The 20202-nt window shown below is 41.1% G+C and overlaps 1 protein-coding gene across 1 annotated transcript in view; it reads right to left on the bottom strand.

Moving 5' to 3' along the window:
- aldh1a3 (aldehyde dehydrogenase 1 family, member A3) overlaps positions 1-20202 on the bottom strand; it is a 147360-nt gene that overhangs the window by 32714 nt on the left and 94444 nt on the right. Inside the window, exons 7-9 of the mRNA XM_072564898.1 lie at positions 15558-15671; positions 5556-5658; positions 2092-2276 (exon numbers count right to left, since the gene is read on the bottom strand). Coding sequence (XP_072420999.1) covers positions 2092-2276; positions 5556-5658; positions 15558-15671 — 402 coding nt within the window. The remainder of the gene's footprint in view (positions 1-2091; positions 2277-5555; positions 5659-15557; positions 15672-20202) is intronic.

Genomic DNA, 20202 nt, shown 5'->3' with positions numbered 1-20202 from the left:
ATGATGGTTTTTGAGTTTCATCATTCACGCATGGTTTAATCTTGTAATTTCTGAGGACAATACACACCTCTCCGTTCAGAAAGCAGGATATCCCTACAGCCTGGGATTGGGAGTTAGACCACTGAGGTTACATTTTGCCAAATATATTTAAAATCTGAACGACTCATCACCTCCCACAGCCTCCTAATGTGGACACAGTAAACCCCTGCCCCTCACCGTGAGATTTATTTCCCCATCATGGGCTAATTTATTCTCCTTCTGGGAACAATCCACCCCATGCCTGGCATTTAAAAAGAAGAGGTCTTGTGCTGCAGTGGGGAATGACCCTATCTCTGAGTCTGACACTTTGGATTCAAGTCCCACTATATTTTTAATGCAGCCGACAGATTAAGTATCAGCACACACCAATGGCAGGCAGAAAGAGCGGCAGAAATTCCTGGTCAGCCAAGTGCTGGAACATTAACTGATTAGATTCCCTCCAGTGTGGAAACAGGCTATTTAGCCCAACAAGTCCACACCGACCCTCCGGAGAGTAACCCACCCAGACCCAATCCCCTACATTTACCTCTGACTAATGCACCTAACACTGCGGGCAATTTAGCATGGCCAATTCACCTGACCTGCGCATCTTTGGACTGTAGGAGGAAACCGGAGCACCCAGAGGAAACCCACACTGACACGGGGAGAATGTGCAAACTCCACACAGACAGTCACTGTGGCAGGAGTTGAACCCTGGTCCCTAGCGATGTGAGATAGCAGTGTTAACCACTAAGCCACCATGCCACAATTTGAACTTGTACCATCGACATTCCAAGAATGCTAACTACATGCATGTAAAAGTGTAAGTTGCCACATTAACTTGGACACCCTGATTGAGCTGTAATATAATAGGCCTGTGATTGATCTAGCTCTCCCCAACACCTAGTCACAATTTACCCCTTCCTCTGCTCCCAAACGGGTTACCAGGATTTGAACTGTTAAATACATTTAATTAAAAGAACTATGTTGGAAAAGTGTAAAATGGACTCAGTATCTTCAGCTTGAAACTCAAGATGTCGCTGTGCCAGTGTTGGACTGGGGTAGACAAGATCAGAAATCACACAACACCAGGTTATAGTCCAACAGGTTTATTTGGAATCACCAGCTTTCAAAGCACTGCCCCTTTGTCAAGTAAAGTGCAGCAAAGCATACAGGTACAGAATTTATAGGCAGGGAGATCAATAGGCAGAGAGATTAAAAGATCATACAAATGGTGTGAATGGAATGTCGATAAGCTGAATGATAAATCTCTGCAGGTGATCAAAAGTGTCAGATGGTGTGGTAAACCTGACACTTTTGATCACCTGCAGAAACTTATCATTCAGCTTATTGACATTCTATTCACACCATTTGTATGATCTTTTAACCTCTCTGCCTATAAATTCTGTACCTGTATGCTTTGCTGCACTTCACCTGACAAAGAGGCAGCACTCGAAAGCTTACAATTTCAAAAAGACCTGTTAGACTATAACCAGGTGTTGTGTGACTTCTGACCTTGAAAAATAAAAAAGGAAGTAACCTAAGGATGTCTCGCAGTGCTTTACAGGTATGTCTGAAATATAGCCGTTTTCCAGTGTACGAAACCCATCAGCCAATTTATACACTGGAAACTCCTAGAAACAGCAATGTGATTTCATTTTCATGATATCATTGAAAGATGAATTTGGTCGGATGTTACAGACAGCTCCCCTGCTCTACCGTGGCACCTTTGCCATTCAGCTGAAACAGATGCCAAGCTCACCGTCTCATCTGAAAGATGGCACCTTTTACAGTGCAATACACCTTCAGTTTAGATTTTTCATGCTCAATTTTCTCAACTTAAACCCACAACCTCCCCCTCAAAGGCAACACGCTACCAATTGACCCACAGCTAACACTTCAGTGTAGAATAAGAAATAAAACCACAAGGGCAGACACAAAAAAAAACCCCATAGAATTAACCAGCGCCCAAAATGTAAATCCTTCCTTCAGGTTTCCCATGAAGGTTTATGTCGATGATCTAATCATTGTGTCCTAAAATGTCTTTTCAATTGCTGCTGATTTTATCTTTACCTGAGGTCCTTGTTCAGTTTGTGGATCGAAAGGATTACCCACCACTCGCTTTTTGACCCACTCCACACTGCGGCGAATGAACTCCTCGTAAATTGGTTCCTCAACAAAAACCCGAGCAGCAGCAGTGCAGCACTGGCCTTGGTTAAAGAAAGCTCCCTGTGAGGCACAGTCAACTGCCAGGGTCACTGCCAGGCAAAAGAGAAACAGTCTGCTTAGCAATATCCCCTGTTAGTGTTTGACTTGAAAACACCAAGACCAACAATTTCCTCAGACTTCTCCTCTTATGTTGATGAAAGTGCGAAGGAAATGCTGTTCCGTGTAACTCCAGCACAGTTATAAAAGCACAGCAACAGCAACTCTGAGAAAATTTCCAGTTCAGAGAGATTAAACACACTGACAAATATCAATTATTCTTTAGGCCTCTCCTTTCATGCACAGCTTTTGGTTCAAACACTAATGGGGTAGGACCCCATTTTCTAATCTCTCCCTCATGAGTATGACCCTCTCAGTTCTGATACAGCCATAGGCTTTCTATTCCATTATTCATAGGGATATAGATTTAGAACCATGTTTAGGCCATTCAGCAAGGTCTTGTGGTGTTAAATCCATTTTCCTGTTTGCAACCCTCTCTTCAAATACCTTTAACCACCTTGTTCAATAAGGCACCTATTTAACTCAGTCAATGATCCAGCCTTCACTGATTTCTGGGGAAGAAAACTGTTTGGATTAACAGCCCTCAGAGCAAAACATTCTGCTTATCTCCCTCTCAAGAGAAAACATTTTCCCAGCACCAACCCTGTCCAATCCCTGCAGAATTTTGCATACTTCAACAGTTCACATCTCATTCTTAAATGCAATCAGTATATATGAGTCAACTCTTGGCCAGAAAGCAGATTCAGGCTCTGCCATTGTTCAGTTTTGGGTTTCTTACTTTAGGAAGGATATGGTGATAGAGAAGGATGGAAATACTGAGATAATCTCAGGCTGACAGGCTTTAGGAATGAGAAGAAACCAAGGAAACAAGATCCTCAATGTGGAACAGAATTGTAACAAAAGGTTCTAACAAGGGGATTCAACGTATATAAAGTGATTTGATGAGAGAGGGCAGGAAAATTATTGGCATCGGTTAGTGAGTCAATGATTTAGGATTATCGTCAAAAATAAATGGAGGAAGTGGCATGAAAAATCAGAGGATCCAAGCATGAAGTACACAGCCAGAAACAATGGAAGTAGAATCAATAGCAAATTTTATTTAGAAGTACGGAGAGAGAGCAGGAGATTGGGATTGAGAGGATTGTTTTATTAGATTAGATTAAATACAGTGTGGAAACAGGCCCTTCGGCCCAACAAGTCCACACTGACCCTCTGAAGAGAAACCCACCCAGACCCATTCCCCTACATTTACCCCTTCACCTAACACTATGGGCAATTTAGCATGGCCAATTCACTAATCTGTACATTTTTGGATTGTGGGAGGAAACCGAAACACCCGGAGGAAACCCACGCAGACACGGGGAGAATGTGCAAACTCCATACAGAGAGTTGCCTGAGGTGGGAATTGAACCCGAGTCTAACCATTGTGCCACTGTGTCACCCACATTTTTTTCGGCCAATTCACCCTAACCTGCACATCCCTGAACACTATTGATAATTTAGCATGGCCAATCCACCCTAATCTGCACACCCCTGAACACTATGGGTAATTTAGCATGGCCAATCCACCCTAACCTGCACACCCCTACACACAATGGGTAATTTAGCACGGCCAATGCACCCTAACCTGCACAACCCTAAACACTATGGGTAATTTAGCATGGCCAATCCACCCTAACCTGCACACCCCTACACACAATGGGTAATTTAGCATGGCCAATGCACCCTAACCTGCACAACTCTGAACACTATGGGTAATTTAGCATGGCCAATCCACCCTAACCTGCACAACCCTAAACACTATGGGTAATTTAGCATGGCCAATCCACCCTAACCTGCACAACCCTGGACACTATGCGTAATTTAGCATGACCAATCCACCCTAACCTGCACACCCCTAAACACTATGGGTAATTTAGCATGGCCAATCCACCCTAACCTGCACATCCCTGAACACTATGGGTAATTTAGCATGGCCAATCCACCCTAACCTTATTACACTGGTACAGAATCAGAAACACCATAGTTCTCATTGCAATCTTAAATGGGTTTCAAATACAAAACATCCCATGTTTAAAATAATATAATTTGAAAGAAAAATGAGAAAACAAGTTGCCAGAATTGAAGATTGAACAAGACCAGCCAGCAACTGACAGAAACACTATAGCAGCAACAACAGTACAGTAAAATACTATCCTGGTCCAACTAGAATGGAATCTTCTGCCATTAAATTATCAGAGTGAGTTCAGCTCAGTTCTAAGGCTAGGTTCTGCATGGACTGTCAGGATGCCTGCCCAGGCTTCCCATGGGGGTGAGGGCACGGTGGGGGGGGCGGGGGGGGGGGCATCTTTGATTGTGAATTGCCATCAGTATTCCCTAATCGCCCTGAACCTGAACATTTTGTTGATTACTTACTGCTTCTGAGTGTGCAATTTCTGCAAATGGTCACTATCCTGATGTGGGAAGGAATTGTTGATCCAATAGTTCTCAGAACTCCCTCCCACTTTGAAGCCTGCTCAGTGGCATTGGGAAAAGTCTGAAATGGTTGCAGCACAAAAGGAGATCATTCAACCATGCCAATTCTCTGTTAGTCCCCAATCCCTTGCCTTTTCACTTGGATCTAAACCATTCAAGATATTGAAAAAGAAAAGGTTTTCTTTCTATTGTTGCAGCTTTTTATGTCAGGGGAGTCAGTGTTCCAGGCTTTCACCCATGAGAACAGCTTCTTTGCCTATGCTACTGAGCCCCATCATTGAACATCTCAATCAAATCTATCCTAATCTTCTCTACAGAAATCCAACCTAACTTCCCTATCTGTCTACATAACTGAAGATCTCACTGATTCTAAGTAAAGATAATCTTCTAAAGAATGATTTTTAATTTTGGGCGGCACAGTGGCACAGTGGTTAGCACTGCTGCCTCACAGCACCAGAGACCCGGGTTCAATTCCCGCCTCAGGCGACTGACTGTGTGGAGTTTGCACATTCTCCCCGTGTTTGCGTGAGTTTCCTCCAGGTGCACCGGTTTCCTTCCACAGTCCAAAAATGTGCAGGTTAGGTGAATTGGCCATGCTAAATTGCCCGTAGTGTTAGGTAAGGGGCAAATGTAGGGGAATGGGTCTGGGTGGGTTTCTCTTCGGAGGGTCAGTGTGGACTTGTTGGGCCGAAAGGCCTGTTTCCACACTGTAAGTAATCTAAGCTAATCTAAATTTATCTGGATGTACACAATTCTGAGGGGGAGAACGTTTTCCTCTGTAACATCTCTAAAATTCAGAAAGATGTAGTTGTAAAGCTAACAAGATTTGTTCTTACAGTCAGAGTCAGCAAACACAATGCAAGGATTCTTCCCACCAAGCTCTAGGGTGACTCTCTTCAGGTTACTCTTCGAGGCAGCTTCAGTTATTGACTTTCCAACCTGTCAACACAGCAGCACAGACGGATTCAGAGAATGGTTCAGAGAACTCAATTCTGATTCAATGTATCAACTTATCAGATTTGAAAGTGAGTAATATTTATACTGACTTTCAAATGCATTTTTCCCCAGTTAATCCAAAGAATTAATGACACAAAATGTGACACAGTATTGCATTACTATTCTCTCTGTATATCCTCCAGCACACAGTGCCTTGCCCAAATAAATCGTCTAATTGGAACCATTACAAAAGGACTTAGAATTTGATCTGGATTTAATATTTCCCCACCAGTAGGTTTTGAGGATGGGAGTTGGGGGATGCTTGTTAAATTCAATACATGGGCTGCCTGCCATCGGCCCATCTGTCTCTTCACCCACCCAATTTTTAACGCAGGCAATCTAGTAGCTTGTGTAACTCAGCCACAATAAGTAATTCAGAAAAAATATAGCAGATGGAATTTAGTGTGGAGAAGTAAGGAGCTATCCATCAGAGTTTGAGAAAAAGAAACTATGATGTCATCTCAGAGGTTAAAACGTTGTGGGGGGGGATCCAAGATGGCGGCGACCCAGCAAGTCTGAGTCTATAGTGCTCCTCCCAAGACTTGGGTAAAGTGGGTCACCCACCCCCACCACACTCACCAAATCATTTATAATAGCTGTCTAATTTAATAAGTTGCTTAGTATTACATTTAAACAATCTAATATTTAGTAAAAATGACCAAAGGGAAGGGAGCCCGCAGCTCTCAGCAAGTAGGACCCCCTCCCCCACCCTCTCCCTCTCCAGCTGCAGCTGAGGCATCCACAGCCGCCCCGGGGGATGTACCTACAGTAACAAGCCTTGTAGAAATGATCTCCAAACTGGATGCGAAGATCGATGCTTTTATCGAAGAATCCCGAAATCGATGGGACTCACTCTCGGCCACGCTGCAGAAGCACCACCGAGACATCCAGGAAATCGAGCGCCGAGTTGGAGGGGCGGAGTTAAAGGCAGCGACCTCCGAAACTACAGCCCAATCGGCCATGGATCAGGTCTGGACTCTCGAACAGTGAGTCCGGACCTTAGGGAATCACATTGAGGACCTCGACAATCGAGGTCGTCGAAAAAATATTAGTTTGCTGGGCCTTCCCGAACGGGAAGAGGATGGCCAGCTTACAGTATTCCTCGAGCAGTGGCTGCCACAGCTTTTAAATCTGGAGGCTGGATCAGGCCAGGTAAGGGTAGAATGGGCCTACCGGGTCGCAATACGCGGGCCCGGCTCGAACCAGCGTCCCCGCCCGGTCCTGTTCTGGCTGCAGAGCTATTGGGAGAGGCAGATACTCCTAGAAGCTTCTAGAAATCTTGGAAAAGGCCCCCAAGCTATGATCGATAAAGGATCCAAGATCATGTTATTCCAGGACTTTTCCCCAGTTCTGGTCCAAAAGAGGAAGGCATTCGACGAGGCGAAGAAGCGTTTAAGGGACTTAAATATTCAGTACTCCTTACGCTACCCAGAGACGCTACGCTTTAACCATGAAGGATCCGTGTATAACTTTGGATCACCAGAAAAGGCTAAAGAATTCTTGGACTCTCTTAGATAAACTGTAAGAGATAATGGATGTTGGTTTGCCTTTCCCCCCTGTTTTGGTTTAAACCCCTCCCCACTTTTTTTCTTTTGTTTTACCTTACTGTTTAATATTATCATGGGGGGTGGGGAGAGGGATTTGATTTTCTCCCCCCCTTGGGGTTGTTTTCTTTTATTATTTTATGTATATATGTGGGTATGTATGTATATGTGTGTGTGTATATATATATATAATATGTATATAGAAGCCGGGGGCTTTGGTTAGTGTTGGTGGGGGGAGGTGGTTACTTTATTCCATTTTACCTCTGTCTTCAGGAGCGGGGTTGTTTCTCCCTTGTTATTTTGTATTGTTATATTTAATTATTATTTGCTGAGGTTGTAATTTTATAGTTATATGTTTATATATGGTATTAACATTACCAAATATATCCAGGTGTTGGTATGGGTAGGGGTAAGGTGCTCACTGTTAACTCTAGCTTTGTATTATATCTGAATTCTCCTCATTTTATTGGGGAGCGCCTGGGTCAAGGGTGGGGCATTGGTTGGGAGAGGATATGATGGACTTTTGGAAAGGAAGTGACACCCCCTGGGAATAAGGGGGAAAATCTCCACTTTAATATGTTTTTTTTTATTATTTAGAAATAGTTTTTTATTATACTGTTGTGAGTGTATTAGAGAGCCTTTATTTTTGTGAATTTTATATGCTGTATGCTCGGGATGTTCTGGATAGGGTTTCTCCTCCCGAGGGGTCTCGGATTTGCCTGGATGATTATGGTTGATCAGTCAGTTAAGTGGTGCACCTGGAATGTCAAGGGGAGTAATTCACCAGTCAAAAGGAAGAAAATATGATCAAATCTTAAGAAAGAAAGAGTTGATATAACTCTTCTACAGGAGACACAAATGTCGGATAAAGAATACTTGAAACTACAACAGGGTGGATTTGATCAGGCCTTTTTTTCTTCTTTTAGCTCAAAAAGCAGGGGAGTTGTTATTCTTGTTCAGAAGAATTTCCCTTTCAAAATCCGAAATCAGATAAAAGACAAATCTGGACGATATATTTTGATTAAAGCCCTTATAAATGGAGAGGAATATGGGATTTTAAATTTGTACTGCCCCCCGGCACACCCCTTTAAATTTATAACGGAAGCCTTTTCAAAATTGATGGCTTTTGGTGCCCGTCATACAATTATAGGGGGAGACTTTAATTGTATTATGGATCCAGAAATAGATAGGATTCCCAAGAGTACTGCAGGAGAATCTCCCAGATCTAGACAATTGGTGGATCTGAACAAAGAATTAGGATTAGTAGATCTATGGAGATGTCTTCATCCACAGGGCAGAGATTTTTCTTTCTACTCCAATCCACATAAATGTCATACCAGAATTGATATGTTTTTTACCCCCTCGATTTTTTAAAATTCCATATCATCCTGTAAAATAGGTAGTATAGCAATTTCTGACCACGCTGCTGTATATATGGAAACTAAGGTGAGGAACAATGGGACATCCCCTCAGCATTGGCATATGGACCCCTTCCTAATGAAAGATAGTAAATTTGTAAAGTACTTCTCTTAAGAATTTAAAACTTTTTAAAAAATTAATTCAGGTACGGCTAGTAACCCATCAATGATGTGGGAGACCATCAAAGCTTACACGCGAGGTTTGATCATCTCCTACTCAGCGACCCAGAAAAAATTGAAGGGAGAACAACAGCGTCTGCTTGAAGCTCGCTTAAAAGCGGCTGAAACACTGATAGACCTTCTATTATTAAATTGCAAAGGATTACGGCTCTTAGGACAGCTCTAAACACTACGCTTACTCAAACGGCTAAGAAATATTATTTGCAAAACAAAGGTTTTGTTTTGACGACAAGGTTTTTTGTTTTGTTTACCAAATGGGTCTCAACATTGTATAGTGATCCCAAAGCAGTTGTGGTTACCAATGGATTAGGTTCGGATAACTTCAGTGTGGGTAGGGGCTGCCGTCAGGGATGCCCTCTCTCGCCATTGTTATTTACGCTAATAATTGAATATGACGACAAACCGGGTAGATACTTAGCATTTCTTGCAAAGAAAAATAAGGCCCCTCAGACTATTACGTCTATCAAGGAAAGTACGGGTATTTTGACTCATGATCATAAAAAGATTAATGCGATCTTTAGAGAATTTTATTCTGAGTTATATAAGTCACGGGATTGTGAAGATAGGACTAGGAGGATGCAGTCATTTTTAAAAACTTTGACCTTTCCGGGCCTAACTCCGGAACAGGTATCGTTCCTAAATGCTCCTTTAACAGTCCAAGAAATACTTGATGCAATCAGGCAACTTCAGAGCGGTAAGGCACCGGGCCCAGATGGTTTTCAAGCTGAATTCCATCAAGAATTTACAGGAATATTGGCTGGTCCACTTATGGACATGTATAACTATGCATATAGTCAGGGCTGTCTCCCACCTTCGCTGAAAGAGGCAAATATCTCTCTTATCCTTAAAAAAGGAAAGGATCCAGAAGATTGTACGTCATACAGACCAATATCCTTGTTAAATGTAGATTTTAAAATTATTTCTAAAACGTTAGCATTGAGACTAGAAAGGGTACTGCCACATATTATAAAGGAGGATCAGACGAGGTTTATTAAGGGCTGGAGATCATCCAATAATATTAGAAGGGTTTTGAATATGATTCAAGCCTGTCATCAGGGAAAGATACCAGGAGTAGTAGTTTCATTCGATGCGGAAAAGGCATTTGATAGGGTTGAATGGTCATATTTGTTTTACACATTGGAAAGGTTTGGCTTTGGACAGGTGTTTACCAAATGGGTCTCAACATTGTATAGTGATCCCAAAGCAGTTGTTGTTACCAATGGATTAGGTTTGGATAACTTCAGTGTGGGTAGGGGCTGCCGTCAGGGATGCCCTCTCTCGCCATTGTTATTTACGCTAATAATTGAACCACTAGCAGAAGCTATACGAGCTGATCCTAATATAATGGCCCCAAGGATTGGTACAGGTAAACATAAAATTACCCTTTATGCAGATGATGTTCTTCTATTCCTCAGTAATCCTCTGATGTCCGTACCTCGCCTAATCCAAGTTATTAATACATTTAGCGCATTCTCAGGCTATAAAATTAATTTTTCAAATTTGGAGGCTATGCCAATGGGTGGCCTTGCTATGACACCCCAATTAGTGGATGGATCCCTTTTTCCCTTTCGTTGGTCCCTGGAGGGCTTCTTATATTTAGGCATTTTTATTATCTTAGTATTTGGTCAGTTATACAAGGCTAATTGTGTGCATTTACTGGAAAGGATAAGGCAGGACCTCCAGCGATGGGGAGACTTTCCAATTTCCTGGTTGGGTAGAATAGCACTAATTAAAATGAATGTCCTGCCCCGTCTCCTATACCCTGTGAGAATGCTTCCGGTGATGCTGCCGAGGATGGCTCTATGTAAATTATATGGCTGGCTGGGTTCCTTTATCTGGAATCATAGACGGGCCCTCATTAAGCTGAAGAAGCTACAACTTCCACAGGCAAGGGGAGGATTGGACTTCCCAGATTTTAGGAAATATCAGTTAACTTCCCTATTAAGTTACATAGCTGATTGGGTCTTGTCTGATCCACAATCAATCTGGTTGGATATTGAGGCCTCTCAAGTAAAATACCCACTTATTAACCTTTTATTTTCAGACAAGTGGAAAATCATTACAGATCACTGTAAAAACCCTATAATACTAAACACAATTAAGGCTTGGAATATAATGCGGCAAAATGAGGGTAATTCATATAAAACATCCCCCTATGCACCGATAGTGGGAGCATGGGGATTCCAACTGGGGTTTACAGACGCCACTTTTAAACTCTGGAGATCCAGGGGTATCTCATGTCCAGGGGACCTATTTAAAGATGGGGTCCTGAAGTCTTTTGAACAGCTGCGTCAGAAATTCGGATTACCTAATGGAGACCTCTTTCGATACTTCCAAATTCGAGACTATATACAGAAGAAGACTACGTTATTAGATAGTCTTTATAAATCAGATAGAGAATGTAGTGTCCTACGACCAGTGGGGGTATCTTCCGTCAGTACTATTTATCATTTACTACATGATGAATTATCGGGAGATATGGATAATCTGCTTAAAACATAGGATCAGGATTTGGGACTAGAAATCTCTATAGAAACTTGGAATGATATTTGGGAAAACACTAGAAGAATTACTATCTGTAACAGAACCCAGGCTATCCAGCTGAAGATACTTCATAGGGCCCATATAGCACCAGTTCGATTGGCAAAATTTAAGGCTTTTACAATCTCCAATGTGTCCCAAATGTAAAATAGAGGTGGGCACTCTTGTGCATTGCCTATGGACCTGTCATAAGATCCGTAGATATTGGACTAAAGTAGCAAATACCCTGACAGAAATTTTAGGAACGGAAATTAAAGTGGACCCTGTATCTCTCCTTTTGGGCTTTTCGAACTTTCCCTCCCTGGACATGTATGGGAAGAGACGATTTTCTTTTCTCTCTTTCTGTGCAAGGAAAAATATTTTGGTAAACTGGGTGGCTGAGGGCCCCCCTGGACTTTCAAATTGGCACAGATTAATTATGGAATGTATTCCCCTTGACTTCCTTACAAATATGGTGCACCGAAAGACCGAATTATTTTATAAAATATGGCAGCCTTTCTTGAATTACATAAATACAGATATTTCGGCTATCCTAACAAGGGCTTTTATTTAATTGAGATTACAAACCTGGCTGGTTCCTTAGGAGAGGAATCCCGCACGAATACGGGTTTTATTACATTTGATGTTAACACATTCCGAGCATGTAAGAGACTTAAATATACACTCTGGTTAGTTGTGGGTTAGATTAGTAGACAGTTGAGTTTTGTTTTTTCCCTTTTTCAGTATTTTTTCTTTTGTTAAATTTTGGCTATTGTATATTTGATTTAATTGTATATCAATGTTTGTATTTGAGAGTTTTGTTTATGTTTGTAAACTTGTAAAAATGTCAAATTTCTAATAAAAATATCTATAAAAAAAACTTTGGAGGACCAGAGAACTATAGTTGCGGGTGAGGTGCTAGATGACTGAAGGTTGGGTAATGTGGTGCCACTGTTTAAGAAAGGTGGTAAGGACAAGCCAGGGAACTATAGACCAATGAGCCTGACGTCGGTGGTGGGCAAGTTGTTGGAGCGAATCCTGAGGGACAGGATGTATATGTATTTGCAAAGGCAAGGACTGATTAGGAATAGTCAACACGGCTTTGTGCATGGGAAATCATGTCTCACAAACTTGATTGAGTTTTTTGAAGAAGTAACAAAGAAGATTGATGAGGGCAGAGCAATAGATGTGATCTATAAGGCGTTCGACAAGATTCTCCACGGGAGACTGGTTAGCAAGGTTAGATCTTATGGAATACAGGTAGAACTAGCTATTTGGATACACAACTGGCTCAAAGGTAGAAGACAGAGGGTGGTGATGGAGGGTTGTTTTTCAGACTGGAGGCCTGTGACCAGTGGATCGATGCTGGGTCCAATACTTTTCGTCATTTATATAAATGATTTGGATGAGACCTAAGGGATATAGTTAATAAGTTTGCAGATGACACTAAAATTGGTGGTGCAGTGGATAGTGAAGAAGGTTACTTCAGATCACAATGGGAGCTTGATCAGATGGGCCAATGGACTGAGAAGTGGCAGATAGAATTTAATTTAGATAAATACGAGGTGCTGCATTTCGGGAAAGCAAATCTTAGCTTATACACTTAAAGGTAAGGTCCTAGGGAGTGCTGCTAAACAAAGAGACCTTGGAGTGCAGGTTCATAGCTCCTTGAAAGTGGAGTTGCAGGTAGATAGGATAGTGAAGAAGGTGTTTGATAAACTTTGCCTTATTTGTGAGACTATTGAGTACAAGAGTTGGGAGATCATGTTGTGGCTGTACAGGACATTAGTTGGAATATTGCGTGCAATTCAGGTCTCCTTCCTAATGGAAAGATGTTGTGAAACTTGAAAGGATTCAGAAAAGATTTATAAAGATGTTGCCAGGGTTGGAGGATTTGCGCTATAGGGAGAGGTTGAGTATGCTAGGGCTGTTTTCCCATGAGCTTCGGAGGCTGAGGGGTAACCTCAAAGTGGTTTATAAAATCATGAGGGGCATGCACAGGATAAATAGGTAAGGTCTTTTCCCTGGGGTTGGAGGAGTCCAGAACTACAAGCCATAGGTTTAGGGTGAGAGGGGAAAGATATAAAAGAGACCTAAAGGGCAACCTTTTCACACAGAGGGTGATACATGTATGGAATGAGCCGCCAGAGGATATGGTGAAGGATGGTACAATTGCAACATTAAAAAGGCAGGTGGATGGGTATGTGAACAGGAAGGGTTTGGAGGGATATGGGCTGGGTGTTGGCAGGTAGGACTAGATTGGGTTGGGATTTCTGGTCAGCATGGACAAGTTGGACCAAAGGGTCTGTTTCTGTGCTGTACATCTCTATGACTCTATAAACAGAAACCATCAAAAGCAAGTGGATATGCATAAAGTAATTGCACACAGGGAAGATATGTGGTCATTGGGAATGAGTGTAATGTAGATTCTCCAGGTCTATATCGGGGTTCAAGAAATCAAATTATGAGGGAAGCTTTACATGAACTTTGCTTGTATATTCTTGAGTAGAAATTGAGTGGAGATCCAATAAAGGGGTTGAAAATGAAAATCCAGATTGTAGGTACCGTTAGGAGAAACTATTCTCCTGTGGAGAAATCTCAAATTAATGTAGTTTAAAATTAGAGCCAGGCTATTTAGTAATTATATCAATGGCTTGGATGAATCTAAACATCATGATGTAGACAGAGAACGCAGGGGGCTGACACCTTGAACATATTGTCTAGCTAACGCCTATTGTTACAGCTAACCTGAGAATGCAACTTTTAAAAAAAGGTTTTGTGATTTACACATGAAAGAAGTAAAACTATTGTGGTATTCAAACAGATGAAAGACTCAACAGACAATCAAGGTATTTTTCAATGTATAATTTCAGTTACATCACACTGTAAATCTATAAATTCTGTGCCTTAGAATTGTGTCCTCCACTATCACCTGATGAAGGAGCGGTGTTCCGAAAGCTAGTGTGCTTCCAATTAAACCTGTTAGATTATAACCTGGTGTTGTGTGATTTTTAACTTTGAAATTTTCAAGGCAGTGATCCTTGGGTTTTCAGGGTTAAGAATAACAAGAAATGTGGAACAAAAGCAAAAACTGATTTAAAGTTCTAATTTAGCTAGGATCTAACTAAATGATAGGACAGGTTTAAGTTTTTCTTTTTATTTTCTGGTTATGAGTGTTATTGGTAAGGCCAGTTGCCCTTGAGAGAGCCAATGGTCCTCTCCTAAATCCCTATGTTGGGTTTTGCTAAGAACATTATATTTAGTATTTTAGAGATTGCCCCCATTGGGGTCACTGAAGTTCCTTCATGCTATTGTTGCTGAGGTCATTGGTTCCTGAATGAGCCATGATTTTTGGCTTGTTTCTTTTTCTCTGCAAGAGTTTTCATGCCTGATGTGTTATGTCAACGTGTTTGTTTTAGAGCCAACCTTGGCTACAGGACAACACACCATTAAGGACTGGATCTCAGCCTAAAATCTGAGACAAAGATTTTCCACATTGGGCTCAATCAACAATCCAGGTACAACTTCACTCAAAATTACTCTAAAAGTTCATTTTTTTTCCTCAAGTTTCTGCTCAAACTAATTAGGACATTGCTGTACATAAATCTTGAATCAACCTGCAGTGTTGAATAACATTTTAGAAAGTTATTTAATTTTAAAATGCTCTGCATTACAATTTACTAATTTCATTAGTGTTTGCACAGCAGTTTCTAATCAAATTAAATATGTTTTAATATTTAAAAACTTTTAAAAGCAGCGTTGCTAGTCTCAGTCTCATTACATTTTGGAGGATGTTTGTAATCAGGGCCATGTTTATCAAATAGCAGAAAAGATCACAGAAACTCGATTCGTGTTGAATGTAATTTGCATTTGAAATTCTTCGATAATATCTGTTGGTTTTCTGATTTGACTGAACTGAAAGAAACTGTGAAATTGTTTGGAAATTCCAGGCCTGGTTGCTTGCCTTCCTGGTAACAGAATGCCACATAGTTAAATCATATCTGATGGTGCCACTCTCTGAGTGAGGTAAGCACTTGTCATGTGTGCCTCTCTTCTTATGCTATCTAGAAATGTGAGAAGTTGCACCTCTTTTGATCTATAGCATTTCTTTCCAGAAAAAAAGTATTCTTTTTGGTACATCTCAAATCATTCTCAGGATTTTAAAGCAATAGTTTCCTACCTCAGTTGAACCAGTGAATGCAACTTTATCAATGTCCTTGTGACAGGCGATTGCTGCCCCAGCAGTGGGTCCATATCCTGGGACAATATTCACCACACCTGGGGGGAAAGGGACCTATAATTCACAAAATATTATTTACATGTTAGCAACTCGAAATGTTCAGCTGTCTTCAGTCTCAAGTTTGTGCCGCGCATGAATAAATTACAAGTGAGCAAATTTCTTTCACAGAGCATTCCCATCTGAAGTTAGCGTTCCAGCTGGATATGATTTTCCAACCCACATTCCAGGAGGAAGCTTCTCCACCATTAGAATGGTGTTAGGGTATTCACCAATAATACTAAGTAAATGTCTGTATCAGAGCAGAGCATGCATTTGGGAATTTTATCGAACTACCTGCACTTGGCAGGAATTGAGCAGCTATAAAAACACTGGAGAGGTCTGTCAACATTCAGGACAGAGCTATTTGTCTGATGTCCTCATTTCTGTTAAACTCATTATCCACAGACACCAGGGGTTTCTTGGAACCTCATGGGCATCAGAGACAGTAAGGGCACTATAGCTGGACCCCACAGCTGGGCATTATGGCAGCAATATGTAGAATGTATATAGAATTACTTCCATTTCTTCCCAATGTTCATATCTTGCTCAATGGCCTGTCTACAAGGAGTGTTACTAATTTTTATAGATGCACCATAGAAAGCATCCCATCCGAATGCATCACAGCCTGGTATAGCAACTGCTCTTCCCAAGACAGCAAGAAACTACAGAGTCCTGAACACCGCCCAGTCCATCACACAAACACCAGATCTCAGGCTGAGGAAGATGTGGTGGAGGGTGTAGGGGGCATTTTTAAAACTATCAGCCTCAGTCAAAAGATCTCAATTAGAGCACATGAGGGGTTTTTAAAAGCCCATTATAGAAAAGACTTTAAATCCACGGAGAATATACAATGTAGAGTCACCAGGATGATGTAGGGCTGGGAAACAGTAACATAAGGAGAGACTTGAAATATTCTTCCATCTTTTGACTCCATCTGTACTACCCGTTCCCTTGGGAAAGCAACCAACATAATCAAGGACCTCTCCCACCCCAATTATACTCTCTTTCACCCTCTTCCACCGGCTAAAAGATATAAAAGGTTGAATATATGTATGAATAGATTCAAGAACCCTTCTTTCCCACTGTTATCAGACTTGTGAATGGACTTCTCAAATGTTAATTCTGAACTCTCTCTCTGTACATTCTGTGGCCTTAACACTGTATTCTACACTGTGTTCTGCTACCCTGATGCCCTTTGTATGGTACAATCCACCTGTATAGCATGCAAAACAACATATTTCACTGTACCTCAGTACATGTGGCAACAATTAATCAATCAATCAATGGTAATGTCATAGAAAGTCCACTCTCTCCAGGGTTTGCTCCAAGTCATGCCATATTGAACTGGAGATGTTTTCCTGTTTCTTTACCATAATTAGGTCCAAATCTTGTAACTCCTAAACTAATAGCATTGTTGGAGTTCCATAAACAAATGGATAACAGTGATTCAAGAAACCAGTTAAAGCATTGTCTCCAGGTAATTGGGGATTAACAATAAATGCTTCGTACCAATGGCCAACATCAGAAGGACAAAATACAACCACTGCAGGGATGTACCCATCAGGCATTAGCTGATAAAATTGGTGATAATTATGAGCATTATAAAAACGACAACTGAGGGCACTCATGTAGTGTCCCAACCTCTGGACCATGAGGCCCTGTTTCAAGTCCTATCTGCTCCAGCAGTGTGGAATAACATCTCTGAACAGGTTAATTAGAAAAAAAAGGTAAGAACATCAACTGATGGAACTATTAAAATTTACAGCAGAAAAGGAGGCTGTTCAGCCTACTGTGTTTGTGCTAACCCTTTGCAACAACAATCCCATTCCCCTTTGCTAACTTTGTGACTTTCACTTATTTGAATATTTGCTCAATTTTTCATAAAAATGCAATGATTTCTGCCTGCATGACTTATTGTGATCAATCACTAAATGCTTCAAAACTGTAAAACTGTTTAAACATTGTTCTTGCTTTCTGTGTGATAGTTTTAAAAATGCCCCCTATACCCTCATCACATCTTCCTCAGTCTTAAAAGAAACAATCCCAGTATCTCAAGTCTCTCCTCATGTTACTGTTTCCCAGCCCCACCTCATCCTGGTGAATTTACATCAGATATTCTTCCTGGATTTAAAGTTCTTTCTATAATGGGCTATTTAAAACCCCTCATGTGCTCTAACTGAGATCTTTCATTGTGTATATGCATTTTTATCTACCAGAGAACAACACAACATGAGCTCTTATGTATTTTTCCATTGAGTGAACAGGAAACAAAGGCACTAAGTATCAAAGTTAAAGCTGAAAGATTTTTTTAAAAATAATTTACTTCAGAGAGAGAACCAGAAAATATTGCACATATCACTGTGAGTATAAACCCTGTAGAAATTGAGAATCACTGCAGCAAAGTTACTGAGTAAGAGGACAACACAAAATGGTCATTATCATTCACTATCAGATGCAACTAGCCACCGGACAGTCATCACCTTGATTGTGTATCCATTACCGCGGTGGGCAACAATGGTGGCAGCATGAGTTCATGGGAGTGAGAGCACGCTGGGTGGTGGCAGTGATGGCAACATCAGGGATACTCAGGAACTCTCCTCCACCCACTGAGAATGTGCAATGTGCCAGTCAATTGGTACTTTCAACACTAACATTAATCCATTCTTATTAGGTAAGGATATTATCTGTTGAAACTCAAGGCTGGTAAACAGTGTTAAGGTACAGATCAGCAATGAGCTAAATGAAGAAGGAACTAAATGGCCTCCTGTTTACATATCCCTTTCTACTATTCACCTTGCCTTCTTAAACGAATCCATCTCGCCTCGCCTGGCCAGAGTAAATGTTTGGAAACACCTCACAAACTCTAATTTCCTGCAGCTCTTTACAACTCCGACACTAGTAAGTGGTGTGAGAGAGCACACTAGTTCCCCTCTGCGTTATTTATCAAACCACCAAACTGTTTCCTCAGTGTTTCTCTAATTGATGGCATCTTGTTATTATTGAGGTCATGAGTCCATTGAAATAAGGGATACATCTTCACTGATTTCCTTGAATAGAGCAGGAAAGACATAGAGCCACCTGACAAGAAGCATCACGACAACGCCCTGAGAATTTGGCACTGACATACAGGATCCTTTGTGGTGTGTCAGTGAGGGAGTGGAAGCCCTTTCTATTTTGGAAATTCAATGCATTCTGTTTTTTATTCCAACAGGTTTGCTAATCCCTCTTCCATTTGCTGGTCTGAAATCTTAAATTTGCCCCATGCCTGGATTCATTTGTATAATCTTTTCCTGCTCTCCACTATTTACTCTCAATTCAAGTATCTCATTTCCCTTCAGTATAACCTCCTTCATGTTTCAGTAGTCAACATAATTCACCATGATTGTCAACATTCACTCCTACAACATCCTGTACACATTGACTTTGCTCTCACTCTCGCCTACCTCCACACCTACTCTACTGTGTGGCCCGTCAAACAATCCCAGGTTGCCAATCCTCGAAACTTTATACTTTCAATCTGGTGCTGAAGTCCTGAAGCATCCTCTTGAGGATTTAAAATCTATTTCAATTTATGTCATTGGTTTGAAGATGGATCATAACATTTTGATTCATGTGCCTGATGGTATCCTTCCCTCTGTCATTAAGGACACAACATATAATTCAGAATTGTTGGTCATGAATTGAAAACTGATTCAATATAAGTTGACTGTAGAATCTTCCATTAGGATAACACACCCTAGAAACATAATCCTTTCCTGTAATGACTTAAATTTCTGATATTTAGTTTGAATGTGAAGCCCCCAAATACACTGGAGACCCCAAACTTATGCCAAAATCACACATCGTACATCTTGAAGCCTGATGCCTTAGCTCAAAGACATTTTCTGTGTTTTTGGGGACAATTCAGCATCTTACCTTATAAATTGAAATAAAAGCTCAGCAGTGACCAAGCAGGGATATTAAAGATGATGTCATGAATCAGGTCAGGCACAGGCAGAGTATCAGCAGAATAAAGCTGTTGATTTGAACCATTCCAGTGTATCCCTGTGAACATCCCCCAGTTATACAGCTCAGCTGGTCATTCTCCAAAAACTTGAACATAAATCCAGGATGACCCTCCAGCACAGGATTGGAGGAGTGCTGTCTTCTCAGTGAAGAGAACTACACTAAAGTTCACTGATTCACAGAACTATTACGATGAAGAAGGAAGCTATTTGGCACTCATCATGTTTGCATCCAACTTTCCAAATGATCATTATGACTTAGTGGCATTCTCCTGCCTTTTCCCTTTTACCTTGCACATTGTTTCTAATCAAATAGGCATCCACTGCTTTAGTGATTGGAATGAGGTTTGCCAGGTGGACCTCATAAAAAAGGAGTTGCCTGATTGGGGCTGTTAATCTGCTCCAAGGAGGGAGCCCTGGCTGGCAAATATAAACAGAAGTATTAGCTTGGTAGTGTCATACACTATGCACATGTAAATAAAGAGTGACTTGGTGACGGGATATTGACCTTCATGGAATTACTTCAAATACCCTCTTAAATG

Source organism: Chiloscyllium punctatum, chromosome 48 (genome assembly GCF_047496795.1).
Source record: "Chiloscyllium punctatum isolate Juve2018m chromosome 48, sChiPun1.3, whole genome shotgun sequence".
In the NCBI taxonomy this organism is placed as follows: domain Eukaryota; kingdom Metazoa; phylum Chordata; class Chondrichthyes; order Orectolobiformes; family Hemiscylliidae; genus Chiloscyllium; species Chiloscyllium punctatum.
This window is presented reverse-complemented; position numbering and strand designations above follow the sequence as displayed.